This window comes from Nannobrachium achirus (assembly GCF_963921795.1).
Source record: "Nannobrachium achirus genome assembly, chromosome: 22".
NCBI lineage: Eukaryota > Metazoa > Chordata > Actinopteri > Myctophiformes > Myctophidae > Nannobrachium > Nannobrachium achirus.
Window position 1 is genome coordinate 47,980,983 of NC_137829.1, and position 24,535 is coordinate 48,005,517.

General features: G+C 41.0%; 2 protein-coding genes across 2 annotated transcripts in view; one reads left to right on the forward strand and one right to left on the reverse strand.

Moving 5' to 3' along the window:
* Positions 1-2,071: 2,071 nt before the first annotated feature.
* On the reverse strand, positions 2,072-24,134 carry LOC308307666 (protein mono-ADP-ribosyltransferase PARP14-like; the record flags this gene model as incomplete). The annotated part of the gene is made up of 19 exons (XM_080752931.1): positions 2,072-2,367; positions 2,477-2,651; positions 3,081-3,169; positions 3,491-3,857; positions 4,243-4,526; positions 4,819-5,001; positions 5,639-5,815; positions 6,068-6,130; positions 8,257-8,440; positions 9,294-9,466; positions 10,208-10,384; positions 11,590-11,694; positions 12,033-12,215; positions 12,852-13,028; positions 13,441-13,503; positions 13,722-13,823; positions 14,147-15,529; positions 16,339-16,572; positions 23,960-24,134. The coding sequence occupies 19 exons, from the start codon at positions 24,132-24,134 to the stop codon at positions 2,072-2,074; spliced, it is 4,590 nt and encodes a 1,529-aa protein (XP_080609057.1).
* Positions 21,601-24,535, forward strand: part of nmi (N-myc (and STAT) interactor) — a 39,754-nt gene continuing 36,819 nt past the window's right edge. The window contains exon 1 of the mRNA XM_080753331.1: positions 21,601-21,681. The gene's annotated coding sequence lies outside the window, so the exon portion shown is untranslated. The remainder of the gene's footprint in view (positions 21,682-24,535) is intronic.

The window sequence follows — 24,535 nt, forward strand, 5'->3', positions numbered from 1 at the left end:
GTCAGTTGTTCGCAGCTCTGGGCAATAATGTGAGGGTCATCCACATTTGCCAAATGGCATCTTTTAGTCGCCATCCCCAGTTGGCAGGGATCTCTGTATGTATTTGACAACATTGCCTGGCTCCAGACACAGGCAGCTTGATCGCACACTTTATATGCTGTGCAAGAGATGCCCTCGGTGGAATGACATCATAGGACCTCTGCTTCTGCGCAAACAGGTCAATCTTGCATCATCAACCCCATCTGCAGTGCTGTTCTTGTCATACATCTATACTATAATTTTGCGAATGTCTGTCTGAGTGAGTGTCTGTCTGTCTGAAACAGCGTTTCTCCTCAGTGGCTGGAGCAATTGATCTGAAATCGCATCACCATTAGCATATGAACACACCTGACATAACTGTGAAGCCCGTTTGTCACTTTCACAAATCGTATGCTGCAGGAAGTTCAGGCCACACTTGCCAGGTTTGCCATGCTGTCTTTTTGTCTTTTCCACAAAAGGCACACACAAAGTCACGTCACACCCAGTGAAAGAGGCCTATATTCTTCACTATAACCATCCGATTGACTGACCTTGACCAAATTCCATACACAGCTCTTTTAAGCCTGCATCCTGCAGGGTCTGAAAAACACTGACTTCAATAACAAGAATATCTGTATTGATTGGCCTTCAATTGATTAGACACACCTGTAGAACGGCTTTGATCATAACTGGTGACATGGTCAGCTGACCTTTACATAACTTAAATGCAGTTACATAACCCAACATACAGAGGGTGCTACACAACAAAATAAAATACTGACTGACAAGGCAGCACACATCTCCTTATATGGAGCTGGCCAATACCTCTACACATGAGCTGACCTCACAGACTCCATATATGGATATACTGTGGCTTACTTGTACTGACATTAAAATTACTCAACTAGCCAGATGAATAGTTTTCCTGCTTCTTAACAACAGTGCCATATTAAGAAGCTCTGATGTTTCAGTGCGACCTCGCTGTTATATTTATTTATGAGTTTAAATACAAATACACCGGACATAAAAACAATACAATGTTAATACTAGTCATCAAGCTACTAATATATAAAAAAGTATTAAAGCTCACATTAGAATTTTAACAGCTGAAATCATTAACCTGCAGACCCCATCAAGTGAAGGTGGTTGGACCTCAATATTAGGCTGCTCAAAAGTACATGCTGACATCCAGCATGTACTCAATGCTGACACCATCTGGCAGAGTCAGGTTAGAAAGGTTCAGCATGTGGTGAAAAAGAATGAAATCCCCACACCAATATAATGCCTCAACTTGCACCATTTATTTGGTTTATAACGTTTCAATCTTCCTTAAGAGCTGGGTGGCTTGAAACGTTGCCAAATAAATGATGCAAGCAGGAGCAATTATAGTGGTATTACTTCTAAAGTGGTCCATGGAAATTAAGGAATAAAACATGTATCTTTTAAACTACAGTATGGTTTAACTTTATTTCCATATAATTTGCTTCTTTGGTTTAACATTTTGGCAGTGCTGAAAAACAACATTACAGCAGCAAAGGTATGAACTTCAAAGGAGTCAATCATTTTTATAACTGTTTACCAACAGAATCACACGTTTTACTGTATCTAGTCACAACTACTAGATTTTAGACAATTTTGTCAATTCTATTATAAGAGAAAACAAGTTAAACAACATTATTTTAACGGCACATAAGATTTTGGATAAGACTCACAGTGTAAATACAGCCCATAAGGCACATTATCTTTGGTCATAAAACACTCCCACAGTGTAGCCATAACGGAGTGCAAATATATTATCAATTTGTCAAAAACTAATCAATAAAAGTTTGGTTGTATTCAAGACATATAGTGAGAGTCACCAGGGTGCTCACAGTATAAACAATTTAAAGGTGTGCAATAAAAAACAAAAACAAAACAAGACAGCCAAAATGTGATTAACTTTAAATCCTTTTTTACGAGGGATTGATAAGAGAACAAAATGCTTCATCATGAGGCCTATTTCTTTTAGGGCAAACCTTCACATTGCACTTGTATGATTGTTTCCCAGTGTTCCTCACGACGTCTTGAAGGTGATCAGATAGTCAGGATAAGCGCCTGCATCGCAGAACACCACGTAGATGAAAGGATTCAGTGGGTTGTCCACGGCACAGTCATGCAGGCCTGCTTCAATGTCAGCGGGGTTGAGAGGTGATGGCTCCAACATGCCGCAGGCCCCTTGGCAGGGTTTCCCAACCAGGACTCGAGCACGGTAGATGTACTTGTTGCCATTGGCATCAGGGTTGGAGTAGATGGGTTGTAATGAATACCAGGATTCTTTGGCGAAATATGTGCCATTACCATACACAGTGGCTGAGAACACAGAATCAAGAGGAAACTCATTATAGTGATGAATCTTATGTGAAAAAAGGTGCCATCAGGGCAGGTCCACATCACTAAAGTACACCCCTACTGTACCCACCATTTCTACCACAGAAGCTCCTGTTGAAGCCACAAACGTTGATCTTCTGGCAGATGGCTGAGGTGGTGCCGTGGTAGAGGTTCATCTCATTCCTGTTGGTGGGATACCTCTTATCCAGCATCTGTTTCATGACTGCGTACCTCTGCCACTGGTCTGTATTCTGGATCCTCTGGACCTGTGGACATTGCCAGAGTGATATTGTTCAATTTTATTAGTGTCAATTTGACTATTGTGAATTATTTTACAGACTAGAAAACAGCAGGACTAAACACAAATACTTAGATTTTTTTGCATTCTTATGTTACATTGCGAGAAGGACATACTGTATGACATTCAGAAATAAAACTTTTGTCTAGAGACAACTCCAGTATCAAAGGTACTGTAAATTAACACTAGTTCACGTAAAATTACATGTTATGATAGGAACAGGGGAATTAGTGAAAAGTTTCCCTGTACAGTAAGTATTTCACGCTTTATAACGACAAGTCATGATAAAGTTCCCATCTACCAACCTGACTGAGGCATACATTACCTTGACAACTTGAATGGTCGGCTTGACACCATTATGTGGATTTGTAGATGTATTAATTAATTCTGTCACAACTGTCTTGTACTCTCCTGAGGTTGGAGCAACGTCAACTATGTCCATGTTCTTGTGCATCTGGGTCCAGGTTGGTGGAGACTGTATGACAGCTGAGAGAGAGGGACATTTTAGTACAAAGAGAACATTCTGTATGAAAGGCACAATTAAAAGTAGTAAATATGAACTAAATATACATACATTCTGTACATTTAATAAATATACTGTATTTTTCCAAATAGTAGACCGGGCGTTTAATTCTGCGATACTTTTTTGCGTCCATTTGAATGGCGGTCGATGCGCAACACCCGATGGGTATTTGGTGCACGGTGGCTATTTGCCCCATGGCGATTATTTGGAAATATACAGTAAATAAAACTGTAATAATTAACTATTAATAATTGTAATTAATTATAATTAGAAATACGATGTACCTGTCTCAGAATCAGCCTTTAGGGTTCTTTTGACCCGTGTGACGGTTCCTTTAGCATCGGTGCACTGCATGCTCTTCAGGTCCACGGTGTACGTTTGACCCCGGTGCTGGTAGCTGACATTGGGATGTTTGTTAAAATGTGCATGTTCCAGGTCCAGGCTCACGCTCTGGTCCATCTCTCTCCAGCTCTCGCCCACCGCCACCTCCCAACGCACCATCTCACTCAGCCTCTTCTCCTCCTCCCGCCTGCTCTCTCTGTCTTTGGCTTTCTGGAGGTACTCTCTGATCTGCATGACGGCAGCCAGAACGTCATCCTTCTTCCCCAAGACGGTGACTTTGTCCTGGGCCGACGACACCAGCACTCTCACCTAACAGAACAGTGATTTTGTGTAATAGGGTAGTTAGCATTATATATTAATAGTAATGAACCTTTATTATATAATATAATTATGAAATGATTAAAATAGTAATGGTATACATGCTACTAGAGATATGAAATATTGTTAAAACTTGAAAAATAGGAGAGATCCGAGCACCCAAAAAAGTTAAAAGAGGAAGACGGGTGTAAAAACAAGGTACTTACTTTATTGCATTGCAAAAAAAGTTAAAAGCCAGGTGCTCGGATCTCTCCTATTATTCAAATGTTATCCCACTGATCCTAGAATCACCTACCACACGTTTTTAACATTGCTGGTACTGTACCTCCTTTGAGCACCTAGTTTGCCTTTGTTTTAACCAACTACTGTAACTAACCTGGCTCTTGTGGCTGAGATCCACGATGGCCTGCTTCTCTGCCTCCAGCAGCAGGGGCAGCTGGCTGGAGGACAGCTCCTCACTGTGGCTCTCCTCTGATATCAGGTCATCCATGATCTTCTTGACCTGGGCCAGGCTGGCAGCAGAGCAGCCCATCACCTCTGCCTCCATGGTGGGGAAGGACACGGCGCTGCAGGCGCTCCACCCGCTCAGTGTGGGCAGCTGGACGGATGAGGATGTGGAAGGGTTGTGCCTGGCTGGTTTTGACGTCTTGGGAGGAGGGACTGTGGGAATATTTTAATAGGCAAATATGCGTTAGAAATAATGGATCAGCTATTTTTAAATAAACAAATGCAAGATTTGCTTAACTGCTTAACCACATTTGTCCAAAAAAGCAGATCTACAAGCTCGTGGTGATGTTTTGTTAAGTATAGGCCACCTGGGTAGGATTTAAGTCAAAAAGAGACAGTCTACTCCTCACTACTGCAATTCTCCTCTGTAGTGTTCTAAGATGTTTTTGTCTTGTCGTGAGTTTTTGATCTGAACTGGCCTTTAGGCTCCATGCTTATTACTTACCAGGTTTCTTGGGAGTCACCTTCTTGAATCTCTTCATGGCCTCCTCAAAGTCCTGAAGCATCTTGGCTTGGAATATCACAATGTGAACGGTTTTAAGAGTTGTGGTGTTGGTGCTTTTTACGTGTTCTTCCACTGCTGCCATCATTGCATTTCCAACCTGCAGGGCCCCCAGATTCCCAGCTCCTGTAAAAAGAGCATTGTTTTTTTCTTTTTTACTCAGAAATGGACAAGAGGTATTGCATGAAGATTGCAGCTTTAACCCATTTAGGCCTAGAATTATTGAATGTTTTAACCAGTAAAAAATAGCAGATATACAAGCTCACAGCGCGGCACTCTGCTATTTTTGAAAAAGTTGTGAAAATGTGTGCAAATATTTTAATATATGTATTTTTAAAGCGAACGTTTGTAGCTCAAATTTAGCTTCTGGGTGGTCCCTGGAACTAGAATTTTGAGATGGGGGTCTGTGGCCAAATACATATCATTTTGGGGGTCCTTCACATGAAAAGGTTTGAGAACCACTGACATGGTAGTCTCTCAAGAACAGACTAACTGAGCTCCAGTTGAATTGAAAAAGGACCTTTTCTTTGACGATGGCTAGCCAGATTGCTGACATAGAAACATCTTTTCAAAAAACCTTAGAAGGATTCAAAAGACATGTATAGAATCGGGTCAAAATTCTAATTTTCACGATTTTTCAAAAATAGCAGATCTACAAGCTCGCATGTATATCTGCTATTTTTCAATAGTTAAAGCATAAAATAATGATACACAATATAGTGTACACGTTCTAAATGACCCCATTTACACAGGTGCACCCTACCTGTACCGAGTGCTGGAAAGGAGACAGACTGAAGCTTGTGGTCTTCACACATCTGTAAGACCTTCAGCATGGAGCTGGTGATGGTCGTCTCCTTGGTCTGTCCCACCATGTGAATGATGTGCTTAGTGGAGAGGTTGCCAGGTTTGGTGATGACGACGCCATCGCTGGGTTGGGTTCCTTATGGGATCAGAGCAGAAATACTCATGCATTAATAATGAAACCCCTTTAATATTATCAGCCCTTTAAGATGATTTGGATTAGAAGTTGACAGCCAGAAGTAGAAGAATTTAATTTCAAAATGACTTGTCCATGTGAAAAATAAAGAACATTATATCAAGAATTTGATAGCAAAATGACCCATATCAAAAGAAAATTTTGGGGTCGACTGTTGGGGGCCTAGAAATCGTAATGTGACGAAAAACATCTTACCTAGAGCGGTGCATTCATCAACCACGCTTTTCCCAGCAGCTTTCAGAATGGCTGCTGACACACCTACACACACAAACATAGAAAGTCAAACATCCGTCTTCACAATCATTTCCCCACTGATCGCTGGCATACAGTAAATCACCCTCGATGAGAATGGTAGACGTTGATTTCTCATCACAAAAGCTAATCCGCCCAACATGCTTACTGTATCTTAATGTTTGTTTATATTATATCCACAACAGAACTAGAAAGAGTGCACTCATGCATACTATGATGGAAAATTACTTTAAATGTGTCTTTCCTGTGTTTTTATTTATTTATTTTTTGCTGTGCTCAACATGTAAAAACTTTGCAAAAATACTGTAAGTCTTTGTCTAGTTAGTTATTCTATCTTGTGTGCATGTAGTAGTCCTATTAGGGAGACAAACCATATCGGCTGGTACCAAAAAATGAAGAAATAAATAGTGGTGTTTGTGAAAAGATAACAGCTACCATGTCTTAGAATTGTTGGTTATAATTGTAGGAGATAAGGACGTATGAACTCAATGTTTACTATAGGGCCGTAAACAGGTGCAAGAGGCCAGCATGAAAGTACATAAACAAAAAGAAGGGTCTCATCACACTGAACAATGAAAACTGAGGCTCTTTGCAAAAAATGACATGGTGAAAATAAAGTGACACAGAGAGTGGACGTTTTGGTCCCCAGACCATCGTCAACACTGTTTTCACCATGTCACCTTTTATCTATACTATAATTTTGCGAATGTCTGAGTGAGTGAGTGAGTGAGTGAGTGAGTGAGTGTCTGTCTGTCTGTCACAGCGTTTCTCCTCGGTGGCTGGAGCAATTGATCTGAAATCGCATCACCATCAGCATATGAACACACCTGACATAACTGTGAAGCCCGTTTGTCACTTTCACAAATCGTATGCTGTATATTAGCATTTTTGCCAGACCCATGAAATGGGTAGGCCTACATAAGCAAATGTCGGTCCGGGTTTTCTATATAAAGGGTATATATGATGATGACATGATGATGACATGCCTACAAAAGGCATGATGTCATAAATGATGATGACAGAGGGTCTGGCACAACCAGGTTGACCTGGTCTAGTTATGGTGTATCTACTATCTATTCTGCATCTAGCATGAGGCACATCTATTCTGCATCTAGCTTGAGGCAAAATGTTTAACCAGCTCTGTGTGTGTGTGTGTGTGTGTGTGTGTGTGTGTGTGTGTGTGTGTGTGTGTGTGCAGGCAGGCGGGTGTGTGTGCAGGCGGGTGGGCGGGCGGGCTGGGGGGGGGGGGGGGGGGGGAACAGTATCTCTGTAGCCATTAAACGAAACGGGTTTCTTACATTGATGCTCCTACATCATGCAAGCACCAGTTAAAGTTACTTTCCATCCCTCATATACTGTGTGCACAGTGCACATCCCATAACCCACACACTGCACATCATTTTGGAGCTCATATCTTTGAACGGGTAAGGGCTAGTGTTAAGAGTTTCACCAAACTATATCAACACCTGCCCATTGATTTATCACTGGAGCCTGCCAGTCACAATGTAGGACAGTCTCAATTTCTGGGACGCCTGAAACGTCATGGAAATGTGGGACTGTCCCACGGAAAGGGGGGGACATCACATCACATCACATCACATCAGGTCCCCTACCTGCAGGATGGTTGCCACGTCCCGCTGCTGGATGGTCTCCAGCAGCTTGACGGACAGCTCCGACACGGCCCAGTGGTCCACGCCGAAGTCGCGCGACAGCTTGTCCACGAACGCCATCCTCTGCTCGCCGTCGCGGAGGGCCCGGTAGAAGGCCATGAACTCCAGGCTGCTGGCCTCGGGCGGAGGAGGGGACTTGTCGCGGGTCTCGTACGAGGGCAGAGGCGCGACCACCCGGGCCAGGACCTCGTACTGTAAAGTAAAGAGATTTCTGAGCATTCAAAGAGCCTCAGTTTTCCATTCCATTGCAAGCCCCTTCTTTTTGTTCATGGTTACAATTGTAACCAGCCAATTTAGAGAGAGACACTGAGGCACTTTCAGTGTCATTTGTATTTGAATCCATCACTTGTTGTGACTATGATCAAATGCTTTCATAATGTAAAATAAATGATAAAACCATAGTGGTGTGATATGAGGAGGACACTGTCTCCTGGCCTCATCATAAATAAGTATAAACTGTACCTGAACTGAGATCGAGGGAGGTGTTGGTGCTGCTGACGACAGCGTCCGTCTTCTCCCGAGTGATGTCACCACTGAACACCTTGACCTTCACCGGTCCCACCATGGCTTCTGTGTTGGTGGCTGGCGTAGAGCACGAGCTACTACTATCATCACTGTCATCATCGTCACTATCCATTGTCTGTTGCTGATCGTGTGGGAAAGTAGGAGAGTTAGTGTTCAAGCGTCCTCGAGCAAGACACTGAACCCCTAATGGCTCCTGATGAGCAGGCTGGTGCTTTGCATGGTTTCCTCTGCTATCAGTATGTGTATGGGTGTGTGTGTGTGTGTGTGTGTGTGTGTGTGTGTGTGTGTGTGTGTGTGTGTGTGTGTGTGTGTGTGTGTGTGTGTGTGTGTGTGTGTGTGTGTGTGTGTGTGTGAGAGAGAATGGGTGAATGTAATGCAGTCAACACATTAAAGCACTTTGGATAAAAGCGTTAAATGAATGCACCATTTACCAAACCCTTAACCCCTCTCTACTTAGTAGACTAATACTTAATTGACCAGGGTTAAATCTGTACTCTGCATGTCGTCGTCTCCCTCTTTGTTGAAGATAAGCGATCTACAAAGCTCACCATGGGTCATGTTGCGACGCCTTGTGAGCTTGTACATCCGCTATTTTTGGCAAGTACAGTACTGCCCCAGAATAGGGAGGCTATTATTCAAGTGGTTAATAGAAAAGATATTTGAAAATGATAATCACCGTCAAGATCATCAATTAAGTCTGTCTGTAAAGCACTATACTTTATATCCCTAGCACAATTTTCTCACCCTGCACGTATACACTCCTATTGTTGATTTTAGGTGAGTTGAACTACATTATTATAAGTAGTATTGGTATCATAAAAATAATAATTATATTATTTATTAGATAGCAAAAGTGTAGTTGTGTTGTAAACACTGCTCACTATTGGGGCCACATTTCTGCATTTGGAATGTTTACTGTACTGTATGTACTTACGGGTCGGGTACACAGCCGTAGTACAGGTGTGTGAACTTACTCTCTGCTTTGACTTCCACTGGCTGAAGCCCTGCTCAAAGGCCTGGAGGATGGGGTCCTGTTGGATGACCACGTAGATGAGCTTCAGGACGGTGGAGGCAGTGGAGGACAGATGGTCTGTGATGCCCTGCAGGATGGCCTCAACACACGCCAAGCCTGACAGGCCTCCACCGCCTCCAGGTGACAAGGAGACGAGAGGGAAGAGGAGGAGAAAATGTACGATCAGAACCAGAATCAGTTTTATTGTCATTACCACAATAACATTCTTTACAACTCAAGGTGTTTCATCAACAATTGATGACATTGTCAACATTTTGTACCTACTGACAATTCACCCTTTGTCAAGTCCTGCCCGTTGTCCCACCCCTCTTCACACTCATTGGTTGCTGTTTTGGTGGGACATTCGGTGGGACAATCCATCCATTACCATTTTAATTCAGTTGCTTTGTATTGTTATTCTGTGTGTTCAATTCTAATTTCATACTTGGTTTCAGTAAAATGGAGCCGCTCAGTGGCAGTATAGTGACCGAGCATGTTTTTAAATGTTCGTATTTCTCCAAAAACTATGTTTTAGCAAATTCAACATAAAAAAGGCAGCGACAGGGCAGGACAAGGCAGATAGAGCCTGCTGGTTGGTCAGTCAGGGACCAACCAGAATATATATTTTTATTAAAGAATCTAAGCTTATTTATTGACATTTCAAGTCTATGTCTGATTTTATTTAGGACCACATTGGAAACAAGCGTGTCATTACGCTTTTTGTGTGTTTATCCTACAAGTTAAATTGGAATTACTTGTATGTTACTGTTTTTATTTTTATTTTCAAAACCAGCAATATTCCCAAGAACAGTGAACAGTGAAATTCCCAGAGTTGATTTGAGGAGTGAGTTATATTGCTTAAATAATACTGCCTACCAGTTCCCATAGCAGGTAAGGACAACGTGGCGATGCCTTTCTGTTCACAGCATTCCAGCACATTGCGGACGCGTGCAGTGGCCTCCGCTGCGTTGTGCGGCCCCACCAAGTGCAGGATGAAGTCACACTGCAAGGCTCCGCCACTCGTCACTCCAACCTGGTCACCTTTCAGGGGCCCTGCAGAAACAACCAGAAGGACCACCAAATCACATACAGAACCTAAGATAGAAGGTTTCTGTTTGTCACAATCAAACCTCAATATAATGTCCTATTGCTGTATTGACTTTGACCTCTAAGGAACTATTGCTGTATTGACTTTGACCTCTAAGGAACTATTGCTGTATTGACTTTGACCTCTAAGGACCTTCCAGGGAGGGTGCTCATCTGCGTCTTGCGGTGACACGCTTCCTAGTTTCTTCTTCTCTGAGCTGTTTTTTTGTTTCTTTCGCACTGATTTTTGACATTGCACTATTAGGTTGTGTTGGTAGTTTCTGAATATTTTGCTTTGTTTAACATTGACAGTGAGATACTTGTTGCACTAACTAGCATTGACTGCTATGGTCTCTTTTTGTAAGACACTTTATGTATATATATTTATATATTATTCGCCCCCCCCCTCTCGATGCACCTTCGCTTTATTGGTACTGTACTGCTCTTGTTTTTCCTCTTATCTATCTTTTTTTCTTACTTCTCTGTAACTTTGTAAATAACTGTATACTGCTGTGCTACAACTGGACAACTGAATTTCCCCCTTGGGATAATAAAGGTATCTATCTATCTATCTATCTATCTATCTATCTATCTAAAACTGTTACTTTTTAGGATTCAAATGACAAAACTAGCAGATCAACAAGCTCAAAACGCGTTGCTTCACGCCTCGTTTCGAGCTTGGAGATCTGCAATATTTGATACTTTTGTGTGACGCTGTAGTATGGTCAAGTAGGGCATTAATTAACAAAAACTACAAAAGGTTAAATTATGGAGATAAGAGTTTTCTGCCCGACAACAACGATACTGCATTATAAAGTACAAGAAGAAGCACAACAGGACAGGCAACAATAGATCACAGAGGTGACCTCTTCATTCATACACATTAAGTCTACTGAATGCCTGTGTGTTTGCATACGTCACATTATTCTTCTCATAGCGTTCTGTCAAAGAGGTTTCTAGTCATGTGTTCAAGACTCACGGATTTTCTGGCATTCTTGTTCAACTGCAGGCCCAGCTGCTTTCAAAATAGCTCCACATACACCTAAAATGAAAGAAAAAGTGGGTTCTTCATTTCATTGTCATGTCTCACTGCCTTAGATCTGCTTATTGAGCTACAAGTTGTTTTGTATAGTCTGTCTGTACACAAGAGGGCAGTGTACTGCTGTACCAACCTCCAGTCAAACTGATGTCAGCATTGGCAGTATTCACGATGCCTCTGACAGAGTCCTGAGTGATGTCACCTTTCTTCACTTCAACCATGACACCGTGGATCTTAACTACAGCGGAAGGAAAATGGATGAATAAATAAATGAATAATGGCGATGGCGATTATGGCTTCAGCTGTCTTTGTCTGCCTTTTTTGAAAATGCAATACAAATAAAATGAGTTCAAACCTTGATTTGGAGGTAGATCAGGCTTGGTGTTTGTTACTGCTTTAAATGTTGCCTATTAAAGACATCGCATCACGTACAGGTTAGAGAAAATACCAAAAATAGACAGCGGATGAGGAAAGTCGCAAATTATTCAGCAAAAATAAATGGATAAATGGTTGGATTCATAGTTGCAATACTAAGAACTGAAAACATTTATAAAATGTGTTTCTACTGTACCTGACTGACTCCCAACTTCCATGGTCGTTTGCTTGAGCAGAAAACATCGTTCATAGCGTCAAAGATCTTGTCTTCAAAGACCACCACACAGATGCTCTTGAGGCTGGAGGAGGCAGTCTGTGATGTGTGGTTTTTCACTGCTTTTAGAATGGCCTTGAGACAGTCCTGGGGGCTGATGCTGCCTCTACCTGTGGCGATAACACAATTTACAATTACAATTTACAATGTAGGCATTTAGCAAACGCTCTTAATCCAGAGCAATTTACCGTAAGCAAAGAGGTTGGTAATACATGAAATCCATAGCAATAGTAATCTAGGATCATAAATAAACCATGAGCCAATCATCAATCTAACAGTAGAATATCATCAAACAAAACAAAAATAATAATAATAATCTGCACATTGCAACTATACATACTATAGGGTGCCAGGTCAACAATGACCTAGCATCTATCTACATAACATAACATTGATCTAAATTAACATCAAAGAGGAAATAAATGATAAATAAATATTAATACTGAATATTCTTATTCAGCAGTGAAATACATATAACTGAGTGGGACTACTGTATATTGCCTGCATCTAAATCAGTTTCAAAGCTTGATGATAATGTTGATAAATATCCTCAATTTCCTGTTTATACAGTGTTTGACTGCAAGAAAAGGAAACAATCTTACACACTGCAAAATGTCAAGATTGCAACATTTATAGAGACTGGACCGTCCGACCTTATACACGTACAGTATGTTTTACATGAATGATAATGTCTTACTATAAGAAACAGTCTTTCAGGAAAATAACTGATATGACAGTATTATTACCTGTGCCGACAGTAGAAATAGCAACGGTGGCAGCCATTCTGCCCTCACAAAGCTGAAGGACCTTCTCTGTGGAGGCGGTGAGATCGACGGCCCTGCTGGGTGCAACCATATGAGCTATGTGTTTACATCTGAGGTTGCCACCGCTTGTTAGCACCACACCGTCTGCTTTCTGGGAACCTGAGAGAAGACAAAATGTCATCAGAGACGGAGTTGCGATCGCTGAATTTCTATATTTTGTAATGGTTTGTGTTTTTGTGTTACTGTATGTAAAAGGAAGTGTAATTTAATAAAAATAATACTACAGGGTTCCCGCACATTTTTAGAAGTTTTACCCCATTTCCAGAGATATAGCAATCATATGGTGCAACAATGAGGCTATATACATCAGCTATATTAATATTAAGCTGTCACGTGGCAAAAATAACAGATCTCACTGCGAGCTGTGACAAAAATAATAGATCTACAAGCTAACAAGCTTGTAGATCTATTATTTTTGTCACAGGACATGAGGTGAGTTTTTTAATTTCCAGTAATTTCATGACTGTGGGGAATCCTGTTACTAAGCAGAACTTTGAAATAGTTTCTCTACCCTGTTTGTTGCATTCATCCACAACAGATTTCCCTGCTGCTTTCAGGATGGCTCCGCACACACCTGTCCAACACAATGTGAAACATTCCATCAATACAGACTCTTATTTCAGATGGACTGAAGCAACAGAGTTTGTAGACCAGTGGTTCGCAATCACAGTGCCACCGCTACCATGATGCGTACAACGCATTGTACGTTGGACAACACACTGCCAAAGGGCACCAAAAAATGAGAACACTTTCAGCACACATTTCAAAACAAGTCATTAACAATATGATCACCACTGCTCAGATTCAGATCCTTGTTGGTAGAGTTCACTATGATGTCCACGGCCTCCTTGGTGATGTCTCCTTTCTTCAGGGACACAGCGACTCCACCGATCACTAGTTTGAACAAGACAACAATCAGGTTAATTTTGGTTAGCATCGTCAACAGGCCTTCCATAACAATAATATTAATAATGTTATAGAAATTGAATTACCTTTGGCGTTTGGGATAGGTGGTAGTGGTGGAAATGTTGCTGCTTGAGCATTTGTAGTTGCTGCTTGTGTATTTGTAGTTGCTGCTTGTGTATTTGTAGTTGCTGCTTGTGTATTTGTAGTTGCTGCTTTTGTAGTTGCTGCTTGTGACAGAGAGAGTTCACACTGCAAAAGTTTCGCTTGAGCAATCAATATCAGCGTATTTTTCTCCAGGATCTTGGCCTCACCCGCTTTGGAGTACATAAGCTTCTCTGTTACTATCGTACTGATTAAACGAGTCACCACATCCGTGGCTTGTTTGATTTTGTCACTTGCAGCTTTGACTTTCAGGCAAGGTGACGCTTGCCTTTTAGAGGGCACTATAGTCGCTCCCAAAGCCTTGAGGTCAGTGTCATCAGAGAACATCATCTGGACAAACTCCAACTCCTGCAGTGATTTCAACAGGACGTCTTCTGTCACCGTCTTCTTGTCCTCCAGGTAGTCCTTTATCTTACTCAGAACACCTGTCACCACACCGGAGATTCCACACACCTCAATCTTCTTCCCTGTGTGTTTGATGCTAATATTGTTAAAATTCTGGCTGGATTTAATATCTTCTAGAAACTGTTCCCAGTGTTCACCTCTGACAGTGATTTTAATTACTTTGTTTTGTATGACTTCGTGCAGTTTGTCTTCAGCTTTGTGGATGTCACCACGAAAACCGAGGATTTGAAATGACTCGTCGCCGGGGATCAATATGGCCGTTATGTTGTTCTGAGCAAAGTGATCCCTTTGGAACTTCTTCAAGTCGAGTGACTTAATGAAGTTCATCATGTGAGGGGACATGTCAAGGCTTATGGAATCGACACTCTCCAGGACTTTGTTCAAGATCCCTTCTGCAGTGTTTACTGCGTTCCTCTGTCCTTTAAGGTGGATGGAAAGACTCTCCTCATCTTTGGACAGCACCACGTCGGTTTCCATTTTGCCAGAGACGAGGTCCCAGATCAGGTCAAGTTTTTCCTTTGTGTCCAAGTGGATCTCTCTTTCCACGGTGTCTCTTTTGATTTGGAGGTCATCACCGGTCTTCTTCACCATGTTTCTAACCTTCTCTGCCACCGTCTTCATTTGGTCTCGCGTGCCCACAACCACTATCTCAGAGGTGCTCCTCTTAAAAGAGACGCAGGATTTAGTAGTGCTGAGCTCAACGCAACCGTTTTCGATTTCTTGCCAGATCTCAACCTCAGCAGGCAGATGTTCCTCTGAGTATCTATTCAACTGGACCTGAGCCTCCCTCAGAGCGTTCATTTCCCAGGTGGGGCCATGTCGTAGCATGCCCAACGTGTCTGCGTCCAGAGTCATGCTGAGTTCCATCTGAGGCGTCTCCGTGTCCATAGTGATGGAGACACTGGCGTGGACCTTCTCAAGTGCAGACGTCAAGGTTTGTTTTTGGGACTCGTTGCGACTGATGAAGCTGAGGAGTTCTGCACTGACAGGGACGACTGTGTTTGTTATGATGTTTTTTTGGACGGACATTTCTCCCGTCAAAGCCTTCTGCAGGCTACAGTAGAATAGCTGAGCTTTGAGCTCCTTGGAAGAACAGGAGTGCTTCTGCTCTGCCACCCTGTAAGCAACTGCAAAGAATGACAAAGGTAAACGAAACGCATAGCAAAACTATGAATAAATACAGTACAGTATCATAAATGTAACTGAAGTGGAGGAATGACTACATGATTATTGCTGCTATTATACTATCAGATTTATAAATAATTACAACCTTATGTACATTAGTTGCTTTGATCAGTAATCGAGTGACATAGTAGAGATTAAGAACAGAATATATTTTGCATCAAACCTTTCATTGCATTGATACAAAATGAAGCACTTAATTTTAGATTGAAACATGTGGGCAATTATTTGACTCTTTCGGTGACAATAACTGATTATATCAGTATCAGCAATTACAACAGTTTTAACCACTTTCAAACTTCAGGCCCTATTTTGGGCACGTGTTGGTGAACATTTTCAAAAGGTTTAAAAAAAATTATCCACAATATTCTAAAATTGTGGATCTACAAGCCCACATCCTGGGCTTAATCGGTTGACCCATTTAGACCTGAGGACGATTAAAAAAATGCATTCTAATTTTAATTGAACTGAATGCCTTCTTATTCTGAGTCTGGTTGTCTATTTTAGTTTTGTTTATTTACCGGTACTTATTTTAAGAAAATCTTACCTTTTTAGTTTTAGTTTTATGTGTCATTTTAGATTTGAGCTATCAGACAGTGTATATATAGCAACAAAACTGTACTTTTAGAATCGGCCTCAGGTCTGATTTCATTAAACAAAATTTAGGCCAAAACATCATCAAATTGGGATCAGCATTGGACACACACAACATCATACAATAGCAATAATACCATCATCATTTTCATCAGCTTACCATCACCGTCCTGGAATGTTATAATGGCACTCTTGTCTTTGATGACCCAGCGAATGGATTTGATGTCACCACCTCCACTTTTCTTGCTGGAGAAGTAGAGTTCGAGGATCTCTTCTGATATTGAGCTCATGTCTCCTTGGACAAACACAGAGTCTGTCTTCTCCAAACGATGGGCCCCGATCTCTTTGTCCTGGAACTTCTTTGAGGAACACTTCCTCATGAAGTCGTTCACGTCTGCAGACACAGAAAAGATCCCTTTCATTCTGATATTATTGACCCCTTCATTGACGGCCATTAAGAGAATGGTATTATTACGAAACAACACATAACAATTGTTACAATATCATTTGCAAATATCTTGATACGGGTCGCGGTTAGTGGGGTGGTAATCCATAGCATTTAAATCATGTCAACAAATAAGCTTAAACAAACTACTTCACATGAATAATATTGATATAGCTAAGAGATCTGAACGGGTAAATATATTTTATTTGCGCAGATTTACAAAGGAAATACATTTTCATGTAAGCTCCGTTTAATGGTTTTAATGGTCACAATGGTTTTAATGGTCACAGCCTGAAAAGGTTGAGAACCACAGCTCTAATAATACCCCCCGCGGTGTGGTTATAATATGCAGGTCTCTCAGTCCAATCGCTATAGGGCTAATTGCGACCGTGAGGTCGCAGTTTAGTATGAAAACCTCCACCGGCCGTCCGTCCGTCCGTCGGTCACACCGGTCACATCGGTCACAACCACGTCACACCTTTGCCCTGCTCATATTACGATGACATCACAGAGTCCACAGCTGATGATGTGGCGTGATGTCATACAATACACAAACAAGCCCTATATAAAGGGGCAATTCTCACCAGGGAAGAGAGCATTCCCCACTAGCTGAGTATCTTAAGATGGTTGGATGTGATGATAAGCTATAAGCTTAGTTGATCCTGGCGAAGCAACCATGTTTTTTTTACCCTAGCAACCAACTGTTTACCATAGCAACCATTTTTTTACCCTAGTCTAGTTGTACAAAGTAATCAAAGAATGGGTTGACTGGTAGGCTGGTTGACTGCTTTATCTGTGGAGAGTGTATGTCACTGAGAGTCCTTTTATAGCGATTGAAATCATGATGAGGTCACGATGAGTCATCTATGCCCAAATATAGATTTCTAGGTCAGATGGCCCATGGAGTTTGTGATGTCAAACCTAGCAACCCAATATAAACAAACCTGATGTCAGACCTGAAGTATCCTTTTATACCCATATATGGAGATACAGAGATCTCCATATATGGGCATATTAGAAAGCCCATATATGGGCATATACGGATGACATCAGGGATATCCATATATGGGCATAAAAGGGACAAGGGCTTACAGTTAAGAGATCTCCATATATGGGCATATCAGAAAGCCCATATATGTTCATATACTGATGACATCAGGAATATCCATATATGGGCATAAAAGGGACAAGGACTTACAGTTAAGAGATCTCCATATATGGGCATAAAGGGACAAGGACTGTTACAGTAGATATAGAGATGTCCATATATGGGCATAAATGAACAAGGACTGACAAACACTGAGATCTCCATATAACCTATGGGAATATAAGGGACGAGTACAATGCGTAGCATTGTGACCTTGTAGACCTATTTTCTAAATATTGTTGTACATTAAAAACTTGAAATGGGTCGTTCTGCATAGTACTTGGGATTTGTTGATGTAAATGTTCACATAGAGTGTAATAATTGGTAAAACAAACTTTTGGCCTATTTGTGGAGATAAGCGACCAACGGTCGCTTATCTCCCGATTAGGGAGTCTTACTGGTATAATTATACACTGTAGTTACTGTAGTTTAGGCTACTGACCACCACCTAGTTCCTACAAGGCCCTTAACACCCAGACTCCCCGCTACCTCTCTGACCTCATCAAACTCCACGTCCCCTCCCGCTCCCTTGGGTCTGGTAATGCCAACCTCCTGGAATTCACCCATAAGACAAACACACGCACCTGGGCTGAGAGGGCTTTTTCAGTTGCAGCCCCCATCCTTCGGGAACTCGATCACACCTCACATCAAAGCCTCCCCCACCTTTGCCATTTTCAAATCCTCCCTCAAAACCCACCTTTTTAGACTTGTCTTGGCGGCCTAAACTGTACTTTCCCTTTACTGCTCTTTTAATCTTAGCTTATTGTTTTTGTGTCCCTGCAAAATTCATAGCTTTTTTGTTTTGCTTTAAAACGTTTCTCTCCTAATTAAAGTTGTTTAATTTTTTCACTATATAAGTATGATGTATTATTATCATTATCATTATCATTATCGTTATAGTTTTATTTACCTGATTTATTAGGCAGCTGGAGGATCCAGGTATCTCTTCCATGTTTAGTAAGAGTGGGTTCTGCTGCAAACTGCTCAAAATACATCTGTAAGAAGTCTTTCTTTTGACCACTGGTGACAAGAAGACTGCATGGACCTCTTTCACCACTTTCCTCACCCATGGCTTGATCTTAAAAATAAATAAAAAACAAAGTGAGTGATTAGAGCTTACATGGGCGCGGGGGCCAGATGTGGCCCCAACCTCAACTTAATGCAGCCCGCAGGTTAATATCAGAATACTGATTTGATTTCAGCTGTTACAATTCCAAACATGCAATAATAACCTCAGTCTATACTGTATAGCTTAATGACCACTAATATTAAAAGTGTATTGTCTATTTTATGTCCAATATATTTGTATTTAAGTTCATAAAGTTGACATAAGTATAACTAAATGTAATTGAAATTAAATAAAACTAAATACTTTTCATGATTCCAATTAAATAATAGTAAAAATAGCAGATATACAAGCTCAAAACGTGTCACAGTACGTCAAGTTTTTATCTTGAATATCATCTATTTTTTGCTACTTTTGTGTGACATAGAATGACAAAGTAGGGCATTAATTAAAAAAATAAATAATAATAAATACAATTAAAATACAGAGATTGAGGGCTGCATTTTGACCGTCTTAAGTACCAGCTCTTAACTTAAAGGCCTGTCTATACTGTCCCCGACTACCGAACATTTCGTCGGAGAGTTCCGACTTTCCGACGTGCAGCTTTCCGAAGTCTAATTCTGCTTTTCAGAAGATGCGAGTGACGTCATTTTGTAGTTGAAATGGACCATTCCGACAAATGTTCGGTGGTCGGAGACAGTATGGAAAGGCCTTTAAGTTAAGGCATAAAAGATGGTACTTAAGACAATCAAAATAGAGTCCAAGAGCTTTCTGACCGACAGTACATGCAATGCAACGTGGCCCTCTGGGGTGATTATATAGCTGTTCTCTCCATCATCAAAGTTGCCCACCCCTGGATTAGACAATTAATTTATCCTCCACTATCACCATATGATTGTATAGTAAAGAACAATATCTTACCTGTTTGACAGGGCTCGGGCTGTAACATAAACAATAATTTGTATTAATAGAAGTTATATCAAGATCATCAGGGAAGTAAAGCAGGGAATAAAATCTAGTGGTCGAAAGTGACTTTACTCAAGTAGCCTGCTGCTTAAATCACATTCTTGTTTTTACTACTGGAGTATTTCCAAATTCTATACTTTAACTTCTACTTCACTACATCTCAGTGGCAAATATTGTACTTTTTACTCCACTACTACTAGCCTAGTTACTTTTTTTTGTTTGTTTTTGTTTTACTGCTTTTTATGCAGGTTTGATTTTGATGGCATGCCAATGACTCTACTACACACAGAAGAGAGTAATGGCAGCAATGGTAGTAGACTCATTGTTTACCTCCCGCTTACCCATTCCCAAGATGCACCGCAATCTTTCATGGGTAGATGTGACTTATAGGGCCCGATAATGTTACTGTAAATAATAATAAAGAAATAGACGGCTTATTGTGTCCCCCCCAAATAGACACAGAAAATAGCCCCATCGGCCCAGCCCTAATTGCCAAAATCGTTTTTTTTAACACTCATCTTTTCTTTTCCCTAATTACAATCTAAAACATGAACCCTTGCAGTAGAAAAACAAAGTCTTCCTTTAACCACTTCAGCCCTATTTAAACTTTGGCTATTTTCAAAAGATTTTTGTGTTTTTACTCGAGTGAATCGAGTACAAATACCTCAATGAATTGAGTATAATTTAAAGGACCCCAATGTAAACAAGCCATATGGTGCAGTATTTTTCTTGGGTTTAAAAGCTGTACTGTACTGCCCTGTGCTTGTCCTATGCAAAAAACACCAGACTTTTAGAGTATTTCTACTAGTAAGACGCCTCAGGACGACATGCGACCTCGCCCAATTCTTGGCCATCTGGCCAGTGTATATCGGACCAGTTACCCATATATGGAGACCCCTGGTCCATATACTGTATATGGTGCTATGTCGTGAGAGCCCAAACCTGCTTACTCAGTATTCGTTATGTGAAAGTCCTATGACGTCTATGACATCTGACATCATACCCTTTTATGCCCATACACGGAGATCCCTGTCTGTAGAACCAGCCACACAGATAGGCTGTCTTGGCCATATATGGATTCTGTTAGTGTGGTATGTAGACGATGTGGCCTTCATATTATGGGCATTCCCATATGAAGTCCTGTTAGATATGGGCTTAATATTGATGACAACAGGGAACTCCATATATGGGCATAAAAGGGATTATGTTAGTGTGATATCACAGCGAAGCCAGTGCGTGATGTCAGAGCAGCAAACCCATTCTGTTAAGAGTGGTTCCCCTGACATCACAGTGACATCAGAGCATGGTGTCAGAGCGACAAACCCATAGAACCACATTGTCAGGCGTAACAGACAGACAGAGATACACACATACGGACAAATTCACATACTAATCTGCGACCTATGGTCGCAACAATGCAGTATAGGGCATAGCAGCGGGCATGGTTTACTGGTGCCACACAAAATTGTCCATTCATTTTTCCCATAGACATTTACAAAGATATTTAGGCTACATCAATTAGTTTAATCCTAGTAGGCCTATCAAGCCAAGCCACCCAAGATCCCGGTGAATCATTTAGTTTAGGCTGTGTATACTTTTATTTAGTAAATGTAAGTAGATTTTCCCCCACCAATGATAACATCATGTGACAGCTAGAATGAAATGTAGGAACCTTCTCATGTTTGGGGCGAGGAGCAGTTGGAGGTGGTTTTGGTTGGCGAGGAGCTGTTGGAGGTGGTTTTGGTTGGCGAGGAGCTTTTGGAGGTGGTTTTGGTTTCTTCCTCAGTGGATCAGCTGGTTGTTGTTGTTGGTCGTCAGGCTCAGCTGGCAATTTGACTTCCAGCTCGACCAGTCCGTGCGGATCTTTGAAGTCAACAAGGTGCTTTCTTTTCGACATCACTCTTTGAAAAGCTAAGGAAGAAAATATATAATTCTCAACATGCATGCATGAACAGCTTATTAGGCATAATATTGCAAAGCCTAGCCATGCAAAACATGACAGTTGTATCTCACGACTGTCACATAAACGTTCATATTTCAAAAATAAAGTGCTTAGGGGGGAGAGCGGGGTAAACTGAGACACCGGGTAAACTGAGACACTCCATTTGTCTTGGCAATGGAACACATTTGTGGTCATGCGACCATTATATTTTCAACTTGCCCACTTGCCATGAAAAGTGAGACCTGATAGTGCTGTAGAAAATATGATTTTTTCACAAAAATGTGTTTTTTGCAGGTAAAAGTAAATTTTCTTGCTGTCAACATAATCAGCTGTTGTGTCAAAGCAAATTGATGCAGGGAGAACATTTTATATCATACATGTTGATGAACTACCAACTTATAAATCCATGTGATAGATGCTAGCTGAAGATGACCCTGAATTGATAAAAACATCCCTTTTCCCAAAATGTGGCTGTGGGGTAAAGTGAGACAATTGCTTCGGGGTAAAGTGAGACACTATCTCACATTATCCCAACATGATAGACAGGGAGAAAGCTGTAAAAACCTGGTTAAAGGCTGTAACAAACTAGTCTCAGTTGATTCTTATGTATTTTCCCCTGTAGAATCCATTTCTGATATATATTTATTTGTATTGTGCATAATTAATGAGACAATTAGCATATTTGACTAGATTTGACTAAATATGCTAATTATTTCATTAGTTATGCACAATACAACAATATACTTTGCAAAAATAGATTCTACAGGACAAATGACATAAGGATCAACTGAGGAAAGTTTGGTAAACCCTTCTATCAATTTTTTATAGGGTTTTTAGTTTTTTCCTTCTGCCCATGTGTCACATTATTTGACACATGGGTGGAAATGACAGGACAAACCCTATTAGAAGAATGTCTGCTATGTACATTTTTGTATTGCGCATATTTAACCCGGTTAACCAGGTTTTTGTGTTTTTATGGTAGTTTTAAAGTGAAAAAAGTGAGTGGATCACTTTACCCCGTTGATTTCTCTGGTCTGTCTCAGTTTACCCCGGTCTTGGGGTAAACTGAGACACAAGACCACTTTTTTTAAAACAATCATATTTTCTCTGCCTTTTGTCTTGAATATGTTCTGATAACTTCCATTGTTAGGAAACATCCCAAATTACTGGGAAATGTGTACATTTTTACTGATATATCTTTTAGTTCGCCAAGAGGGGAGCAAATGTAAAAAGTGTCTCAGTTTACCCCGCTCTCCCCCTACCCCAGGGTCACAGATGTTACATTATTCTACAGGCAAGCAGAAGTACCCATATATTCCGTATTGTTTAATAAAAAGCATGTTAATACGATTGTTTTCTGATTGTCCTTGTTTTTCGGGTGGTGCTGTTGCGCAGGATAAAACAGGATAAAACAAGGAAATAGGCAGGAAATACAAGGAAAATCTGAAAACATTTGGATTAAAAGGCTTTTTATTAAACAACACGGTTGATACAGGACATGTAAACCTTCTGCAGGCCCGTAAAATATTGTGATGTCACATCTGTGACCCTTGGGAATAAGCACAAGGGAGGTGGGGAAGGGGCAAAGAAGAAACATCTTCTGTGAGGAACCCATCTTCTCCCTGCACATTTTCATATAGCCGAATCGAGGAGAGTATCGCAAACAAAAATATGTATGGTTCACAGAATAGCGAACAGTGAGATATTCAAATATCTAATCAACTTAGTAAATGTTAGACACCTATCGGTATAACACCAGAGGTAGCTCTACACATTTAACAGCTGTAAGGGCTAGAGTACATTCCTATACTCAGGAGCTGTTATGAGGAATGGGCTTCCTAAAAGTCTTAAAACCATATTCTGAAAGGACAATTCTAAATCTGCGCACCAAAAAAATGTCTATGCCCTATTTGTATATCACATAGATATATCTCTTTTATGTAGTATTGTTGTGTATCTTTGAAAGGACCACAAAGGAAATAAGCCTGCAGGCTTTCTTGTGTTCATCCTTTTGGCTATTTGTATGCATGTGTTTCCATATGCTAATATGTCAATAAAGAAGTCAATCAAAAATGCGCTCTAAACCAGGTTGAGGGAGACCCATAACTGTCAGTTACTGTACGTTTCAGGGCTATAAATCGAGATGAGTTTACTTTGATTTCATGCTATATCACATATTATTCTAGGCCTATTTTGAGAGACACACTTCTCTTACCTGTCTCGTCGTTATAAACCAAGAAAGCCCTGGTTTTGTCCTTTGGATCAGCGCAGAGTTCTGCTATCTCTCCACCACCAGAACGCATTTTGTTGCTGAAGCAGAGTTCTAGTTTTTTTCTGATGTTGTCCAGTTGGTCAGGCAGACCCTCCACAAGGAGAGTTCTACTGGACATGTTAACAATGAAATGACAGTAGTACACACACCTGTCTGACTCTCTCTAAACAGGACAGGGTGGTTGTAACTGTGTAGGCCTACCCCTGTCTGTGTGTGACTGTCACTGTTTGAAAACACCCACCACCACTTTACTTTCACTTTGGAATTTCAGTTATTCCACCTCTAACTTTGAATGACATTCGGGGCGGCAGTGGCTCAGGAGTAGAGTTGCCATCTTAGAACACAGAGGGTTCCCGAAATGGAAGGGTTCCCAGTTCGATCCCGGGCTCCCCCAGAGTTAGTGTTGAAGAGTCCTTGAGCAAGAATCTGAACCTGCATGGTTTCCTCCGCCATCGGTGTGTATGAATGGTTGAATGTAATGCATAATAATAAAGGCGTTGTAAAATTTACTTTAAACGC